Source organism: Ranitomeya variabilis, chromosome 2, assembly GCF_051348905.1.
Source record: "Ranitomeya variabilis isolate aRanVar5 chromosome 2, aRanVar5.hap1, whole genome shotgun sequence".
Taxonomy (NCBI): Eukaryota; Metazoa; Chordata; class Amphibia; order Anura; family Dendrobatidae; genus Ranitomeya; species Ranitomeya variabilis.
Window position 1 is genome coordinate 640,966,103 of NC_135233.1, and position 9,089 is coordinate 640,975,191.

General features: G+C 42.1%; 1 protein-coding gene across 1 annotated transcript in view; it reads left to right on the forward strand.

Moving 5' to 3' along the window:
- COG2 (component of oligomeric golgi complex 2) overlaps positions 1 to 7,766 on the forward strand; it is a 90,594-nt gene extending 82,828 nt beyond the window's left edge. The window contains exons 17-18 of the mRNA XM_077289117.1: positions 3,050 to 3,227; positions 7,630 to 7,766. Coding sequence (XP_077145232.1) covers positions 3,050 to 3,227; positions 7,630 to 7,725 — 274 coding nt within the window. The 3' untranslated portion in view covers positions 7,726 to 7,766. The remainder of the gene's footprint in view (positions 1 to 3,049; positions 3,228 to 7,629) is intronic.
- Positions 7,767 to 9,089: the final 1,323 nt, after the last annotated feature.

Sequence of the window (9,089 nt, forward strand, 5' to 3'; positions counted from 1 at the left end):
TCAGGGGAAGGATACAAAAAGCTGTCTCAGAGATTTAACCTGTCAATTTCCACTGTGAGGAACATAGTAAGGAAATGGAAGAACACAGGTACAGTTCTTGTTAAGGCCAGAAGTGGCAGGCCAAGAAAAACATCAGAAAGGCAGAGAAGAAGAATGGTGAGATCAGTCAAGGACAATCCTCAGACCACCTCCAGAGAGCTGCAGCATCAACTTGCTGCAGATGGTGTCACTGTGCATCGGTCAACTATACAACGCACTGTGTTTTTTTGCCGCCATGCATAACGCCTTTTTGTATTACCAAACAACTCAATCTTGGTTTCATCAGTCCACAGGACCTTCTTCCAAAAATAAATTGGCTTCTCCAAATGTGCGTTTGCATACCTCAGCCGACTCTGTTTGTGGCGTGCTTGCAGAAACGGCTTCTTTCCCATCACTCTCCCATACAGCTTCTCCTTGTGCAAAGTGCGTTGTATAGTTGACCGATGCACAGTGACACCATCTGCAGCAAGTTGATGCTGCAGCTCTCTGGAGGTGGTCTGAGGATTGTCCTTGACTGATCTCACCATTCTTCTTCTCTGGCTTTCTGATGTTTTTCTTGGCCTGCCACTTCTGGCCTTAACAAGAACTGTACCTGTGTTCTTCCATTTCCTTACTATGTTCCTCACAGTGGAAATTGACAGGTTAAATCTCTTAGACAGCTTTTTGTATCCTTCCCCTGAACAACTATGTTGAATAATCTTTGTTTTCAGATAATTTGACAGTTGTTTTGAGGAGCACATGATGCCACTCTTCAGAGAAGATTCAAACAGGAGAACAACTTGCAAGTGGCCACTTTTAGTAGCTTTTCTCATGATTGCATACACCTAGCTATAAAGTTCAAAGCTCAATGAGGCTACAAAACCAAAAAAAGTTCTTTAGTAAGTCAGTAAAAAGTAGGTAGGAGTATTTAAAACAAGAAAATGATAAGGGTGCCCATACTTATGCACCTGTCAAATTTAGTTTGAATGCAGATTGCACATTTTCTGTTAGTACAATAAACCTCATTTCAAGGCAGAAACATTACTGTGTCCAACAGTTATTAGATATATGAAACTGAAATAGCTGTTGCAAAAAAACAATTTTTATAAAACATTAAGCTTAAGATTAATAGGGGTGCCCAAACTTTTTCATATGACTGTATATGGCACAGCTTTATATGGAGCATCTATGGGGCAATAATGAATGGTATGGAGCATCTATTTTTATTTTTGAAATTCACCGGTAGCTGCTGCATTTTCCACCCTAGGCTTATACTCGAGTCAATAAGTTTTCCCAGTTTTTTGTGGCAAAATTAGGGGGGTCGGCTTATACTCGGGTCGGCTTATACTCGAGTATATACGGTATCTCTTTTTCCAGCCTTTTCTGACTATTTAAGACCCTCCCCAAACTTGTGAACAGCACTCATACATGGTCAACATGGGAAAGACAAAGGAGCATTCCAAGGCCATCAGAGACAAGATCGTGGAGGGTCACAAGGCTGGCAAGGGGTACAAAACCCTTTCCAAGGAGTTGGGCCTACCTGTCTCCACTGTTGGGAGCATCATCCGGAAGTGGAAGGCTTATGGAACTACTGTTAGCCTTCCATGGCCTGGACAGCCTTTGAAAGTTTCCTCCCGTGCCGAGGCCAGGCTTGTCCGAAGAGTCAAGGCTAACCCAAGGACAACAAGGAAGGAGCTCCGGGAAGATCTCATGGCAGTGGGGACATTGGTTTCAGTCAATACCATAAGTAACGTACTCCACCGCAATGGTCTCCGTTCCAGACGAGCCCGTAAGGTACCTTTACTTTCAAAGCGTCATATCAAGGCTCGTCTACAGTTTGCTCATGATCACTTGGAGGACTCTGAGACTGACTGGTTCAAGGTTCTCTGGTCTGATGAGACCAAGATCGAGACTGGATGGCACTGCATACGACCCCAAGAATACCATCCCTACAGTCAAGCATGGTGGTGGCAGCATCATGCTGTGGGGCTGTTTCTCAGCCAAGGGGCCTGGCCATCTGGTCCGCATCCATGGGAAGATGGATAGCATGGCCTACCTGGAGATTTTGGCCAAGAACCTCCGCTCCTCCATCAAGGATCTTAAGATGGGTCGTCATTTCATCTTCCAACAAGACAACGACCCAAAGCACACAGCCAAGAAAACCAAGGCCTGGTTCAAGAGGCAAAAAATCAAGGTGTTGCAGTGGCCTAGTCAGTCTCCTGACCTTAACCCAATTGAAAACTTGTGGAAGGAGCTCAAGATTAAAGTCCACATGAGACACCCAAAGAACCTAGATAACTTGGAGAAGATCTGCATGGAGGAGTGGGCCAAGATAACTCCAGAGACCTGTGCCGGCCTGATCAGGTCTTAGAAAAGACGATTATTAGCTGTAATTGCAAACAAAGGTTATTCCACAAAATATTAAACCTAGGGATTGAATAATAATTGACCCACACTTTTATGTTTAAAATTTATAAAAATTTAACTGAGCAACAAAACTTTTTGGTTTGTAAGATTTATGCATCTGTTAATAAATCCTGCTCTTGTTTGAAGTTTGAAGGCTCTAACTTATTTGCATCTTATTAAACCTGCTAAATCTGCAGGGGGTTGAATACTACTTGTAGGCATTGTATATAGCTAATAACAAAGTATTCACCATATGCGATATCACAGCTGACCTTCTCCCCCTCCCTTCACCTTTGCACAGGCTCATTAGATACTTGAATGCAAAAGATAGGGTTGGGGCTATGTACATGTTATTTCCTGAAACTGGAAGTTAAGAGTCTAAAAAAGCCAGTGTGAAAATTGCAAGATTTCTGTTTTCTATTTTTAATACAGATTGTAATATGTAAAAAAAAAAATCTTCAATATTTTGGGTCTACTTGAAGGAATACTTTTAGTTAACTCAATATCTACCAGCCCCCTGAAAATATCTTTATATGCATACTTTTCACACAAACTGGTTTGTTGAACATTCTGCTGTCTGTTCTGATATGGTATTACCTTAAAATGGATCACCTGTGCCCTACAGGTATTACGAGACTGTGTCTGATGTTCTCAGTTCTGTTAAGAAAATGGAGGAAAGTCTGAAAAGACTCAAACAAGCACGGAAAACTGCAATGCCCAGTAATACTACTAATGGTGGGATCAGCGATGACAACAAAATCCGTCTACAGTTAGCGCTTGACGTGGAATATTTTGCAAATCAGGTATGCAGATTATATTTTACATCAGTACTTCAAAGCACATTAAATCAAATTTTCAAAAAACGACCTAAATCTGATCTCCTATAATATTTCTACATTTGTTTTTCTTACGGCCATGTGAAATGGCAACTTGTAAAGGGGACAAACATAGCTGCTCCCTCTATGGGAGACCTGGAACAGCCATACATTATATGGTAACTCTATAATGCTGGTTTTCGGACTTAAGATGCTGATGACCTTTTTCTCGCAGATATGTAATCAGTATCAGAATGGTGGAGGCCTGACACACACCTCTGCCATCAATCTTCATTTGAGGCCAGATGTCCATACGTTTTGTCTGCGTGTGTTTATCTGCACTGCACACCGGTAATGGAGCTGTCTGCCGTAAAACATTCCCTATTCCCGCTTCGCTTTTCCATGCACTCAATAGTACCTTGTATCTGTGCTTGTACATGTACTGGCTGGTGACTGGTTCATGCAGCGTTATATGAATGCCCTATTTATTAATACAGCACAGAGGGGCCTCATTGCTTCCCTGTCCAGGTCTCTGAACTAGTGCGCTCCCAGGATGCAGCAAGCCCATGTGATAAAGATGGCGGCAATACAGGTGCAAAACACTGGTGAGACAGCCACTCACAGCCTACCAACTCATGGAGGGGATGATTGCTTTATATATATGTTTTTTGCTCTTCATTTTTCAGGGTGCAGCCAGGCTCAGTACTTTTGGTCTTGTAAACTATGTTGTGTGTGCCCTCATGGGATGCATTTAGATAGTGCTGGGCGGCCCGCCTGATCTAATAGTACAGGCGTCACTAATAGGCTGAAAACCATGTACTGTGCATTACCATCGCCCTATACAAGCCTCTTTTGTGCAATCTAACAGTAAGCAATCACCCCCTCCATGTGTTGGTAGGCTGTGAGAGGCTGCCTCATCAGTATTTTGCCCCTGTATTGTTATCACATGGGCTTGCTGCATCCTGGGAGTGCACTAGCTCAGGTACCTGGACAGGTAAGCACTGCAGTCCCTTTGTGATGTATTCATTCTTGAATTTTTGGAGGATTTTAGTCCCCTCCTTTTTGCCCTATTAATTACACTGATGGCTGGACATTACACGACAAGCACTTCTTTATTTTTACCCTTTATGGTCCCCTATTTCCATAGATTGTAAGCCTGCGAGCAGGGCCCTCACTCCTCCTGGTATGTTTGTATTAAGTGTTGCTCAGTAATGTCTTATCTTGTTTCTACAAGTAGCCTCTGAATTGTAAAGTGCCCTGGAATATGTTGGCCCTATAGAAAGAATAATTATTGCAATTTTTTTTTCCCACAAGAACAGTCCAGGTGGAAATTCACTTTTTGTGCAACAATATATAAGCTATATATTATTATCCTTATATATTATTAGGATATAGCAGGTCTGTATCCTGTCTGCGAGTTCTGTTGCAAGCACAGATAGCACACAGACCAAAAATACACTTGCTTGATCAAGCTCTAAGAGCTCATTCATATGTCAGTCTTTGTCCATGGGTGCCATCATTGTTTTTCACTGATCGCACACTATATTCTAGGGGCAGCACACGTTCTGATGTCGTCTTAACTATTATTATTATTTATTTATATAGCACCATTGATTCCATGGTGTTGTACACTAGATGGGGTTACATCAAAATACAAATATCACTTAGGCTATGTGCACACGTAGGAAATGTGGTGCAGAATTTTCTGCACTAAATCTGCATCTCCTGGCAGAATCCGCAGGTGCATTTTTTTGTGCTTTTTTTTTTATGCGTTTTTTGTGCAGATTTTACCACTGCAGATTTCTATTAATGGAGGGGTGCAGAAACGCTGCAGAAACACACAAAAGAAGTGACATGCACTTCTTTGAAATCTGCAGCGTTTCTGCGCAGATTTTTCTGCACCATGTGCACAGCTTTTTTTTTTTACATTGTACTGTAAATCACAGTGCAGTTCTGCACCATTTCTGCACTAAAGGCCCCGTCTCACATAGCGAGATCGCTAGTGAGATCGCTGCTGAGTCACAAGTTTTGTGACGCAACAGCGACCTCAGTAGCGATCTCGCTATGTGTGACACGTACCAGCGACCCGGCCCCTGCTGTGAGATCGCTGGTCGTGTCGGAATGGCCTGGATCTTTTTTTGGTCGTTGAGGTCCCGCTGACATCGCTGAATCGGTGTGTGTGACACCGATCCAGCGATGTCTTCACTGGTAACCAGGATAAACATCGGGTTACTAAGCACAGGGCCGCGCTTAGTAACCCGATGTTTACCCTGGTTACCAGCGTAAATGTAAAAAAAACAAACAGTACATACTGACCATCTGATGTCCGTCAGGTCCCTCGCCGTCCGCTTCCTGCTCTGACTGAGTGCCGCCGTACAGTGAGAGCACAGCAGTGACGTCACCGCTGCGCTCTGCTCTCACTGTACGGCGGCACTCAGTCAGAGCGGGAAGCAGACGGCAAGGGACCTGACGGACATCAGATGGTGAGTATGTACTGTTTGTTTTTTTTGGTAACCAGGGTAAACATCGGGTTACTAAGCGCGGCCCTGCGCTTAGTAACCCGATGTTTACCCTGGTTTCCCGGGTGCTGCAGGGGGACTTCGGCATCGTTGAAGACAGTTTCAACAATGCCGAAGTCGTTCCCCTGATCGTTGGTCGCTGGAGAGAGCTGTCTGTGTGACAGCTCCCCAGCGACCACACAACGACTTACCAACAATCACGGCCAGGTCGTATCGCTGGTCGTGATCGTTGGTAAATCACTATGTGAGACGGGGCCTTAAATCTGCATCGTGTGCACATACCCTTACAGTAAACAAAACTAACAATGACAGACTGATACAGAGGGAAGAGGACCCTGCCCTTGCGGGCTTACATTCTACAGGATTAAGGGTATGTGCACACGTCAGGATTTCTTGCAGAAATTTTCTGCAAGAAATCCGCATTTTATTTTTTTTTGCATTTTTTTCGCGTTTTTTTAGCATTTTGCAAGCGTAATTAGCTTGCAGAATGCTAAAGTTTTTCAAGCGATCTGTAGCATCGCTTGGAAAACTGACTGACAGGTTGGTCACACTTGTCAAACATACTGTTTGACAAGTGTGACCAACTTTTTACTATAGATGCTGCTTATGCAGCATCAATAGTAAAAAGATATCATGTTAAAAATAATTAAAAAAATGGTTATACTCACCCTCTGCAGACAGCCGATCTCCTCAGCGGCGTCCGTTCTTATAGATGGTGTGTGCAGGACCTTCCATGACGTTGCGGTTACGTGAGCGGTCACATGAGCGGTCATGCGACCAATCACAAGACAGCGACGTCATCGCAGGTCCTTCACACAGAGCATCTATAGGAACGGAAGAGAGAGCATGCAGCGCTGAGAGGCGGGAAGACTCCGGGGGCCATTGAAGGTGAGTATATGACTATTTTTATTTTAATTTTTTTTTTGACCAATTATATGGTGCCCAGTCCGTGGAGGAGAGTCTCCTCTCCTCCACCCTGGGTACCAACCGCACATAATCTGCTTACTTCCCGCATGGTGTGCACAGCCCCGTGCGGGAAGTAAACAGATCAATGCACTCCTAGGTGTGCGGAATCCCCGCAATTCCGCAAATTTAATGAACATGTTGCTTTTTTTTCCGCGGAAAAAAATGCAACATTTGCACAAAAAATGTGGAATACCCTGAAAATAATGGGAGGCATATGTTAGTGTTTTTTTTGCGTTTTTTTCGCGTTTTTATCATGTTTTTATAGCGAAAAAACGTGAAAAAAAACGCGAAAAATACTGAACGTGTGCACATGGCCTAAGGAGACAGTAGGTCGAGGGTTCTGTTTGCTGTCATTTTTCGCTGTCTGACTTAAAAGGATGTGAAATTTCCTTCAGTTTTTTTTTTTTTTTTTATCTGGAAAAAAATGATTAAAACTAATGGTAATAACTGATAAATGGACCAAACACTGATGAAAATCTGATCCAGTACACTACTAAAAAGCTATCCCATTTTTTACAGTTGAGAAAAAAAATTGACAGGTGAATTTGGACCAACTTTAAAGGGAACCTGTCACCTGAATTTGGCGGGACCAGTTTTGGGTCATATGGGCGGGGTTTTCAGGTGTTTGATTCACCCTTTCCTTACCCGCATGCAGCCAGCAGGTAAGGAAAGGGTGAATCAAACACCCGAAAACCCCGCCCATATGACCCAAAACTGGTCCCGCCAAATTCAGGTGACAGGTTCCCTTTTAAACTAAACTATCAGCATTCTGCACCTAAGAGCATAAACATTGATGAAAAGTCTAATGTCTACTTCTTAGGCACAAACCATTATGGAATATGTTATTGCATTATTTTGTAACATTTGCTCCAATTAACTATAATTTTGTATTTTTTCCTGTTTAGATTCAGAATTTTGGACTGTCTACAGATGATTTCGAAAGCTTTGCTGCTCTTACAGAGTTAGTTCAAGTTGCCAGAGAGCAAATTGTAGTGGAATAAAGTAATAATTTGAATGGACAAATAAAGTGATCTATTTTACATATTCTTGTTATCGGATGCTTGACAAGTTTTCCACCTTTTCTTGTGTTTCTAATTACAAAACTAATGTGATTAAAGTTTCCAAATTGGAGGTTTGCCCACAACTCAAACAACCTCTTCTCAATTACCATATTGTCCCATGATTTTGTAATAACAGCTGTAACCACCTCTTTGCGTCTGTTTTCCCGGGGCTTGCGTGACATTGTCACATGAGTCCTGCAGCCAATCAGTGACTGGTTCACTTTAACTTCCTTGGGACAAAACTGACATCCAGAGGAAATTGGAGCAGCTGCTAAGATTTCCCTTGGATATCAATTCCTCCTGATGTCAAAGAAGTCTTTAGAAATACCCTGGTTTAGGGAAAAAGAGACAAGTGCGGCGCTTCCTCTGAGCGTAATACGTTTTTACCAACAGTTAAAAAAATATATATATTTTAGTTGTGGTTATGCTCACCTTCTATCGGTAAGAAATGCACGTTGAGATTCTCAAGGAATCAATTCTTTAGGCAACTCTTCTCCGTATGTTGGATAATCCAATAAGGTGTGCAGCTCACTTTGGAGAACTATGTGTTGATCCTGCTTCGGATCCACATAGGTGGCGAATTCAAAGGGAAAATAAACTCCAAGCAAATGTGGCGCTAAGCACCTACGGATTTTTTGAATGCATCCACTTCCAGTGAAAAATGTTAATAAAAATTCATTTATTTTCTCAAAATAAAAAAATATATATATATTTGTAAAATATTTTTAAAATACAGTACAACGCGTTTCGGCTGCTATTTTTACAGTGCAGCCTTCATCAGGTAGCAAAAAAACCCCAAAAAGAACAGACATACAATAAGCACTATAAAGTCATATAGTGCTTATTGTATGTCTGTTCTTTTTGTTTTTTTTGCTACCTGATGAAGGCTGCACTGTAAAAATAGCAGCCGAAACGCGTTGTACTGTATTTTAAACATATTTTACAAATTTTTTTTTTTATTTTATTTTGAGAAAATAAATGAATTTTTATTAACATTTTTCACTGGAAGTGGATGCATTCAAAAAATCCGTAGGTGCTTAGCGCCACATTTGCTTGGAGTTTATTTTCCCTTTGATGTCAAAGAAGTGAAAGTGAAGCAGTTGCTGAATGCCTGCAGGGCTCGCGTAACATAAGAACATCACGCAAGCCCTTGAAGAACGGGTGCTGACATCACTGGATCGGTGCCCACAGAGTGAGTATAGCTGTTTTCATTGTACAGTAAAGAAAATATGGTGATTGAGAAGTGGGTGTCCAAAAAGTGGACAACCTCTTTAATTTAGAACTCTTTTTGTAGCCATAGCAAA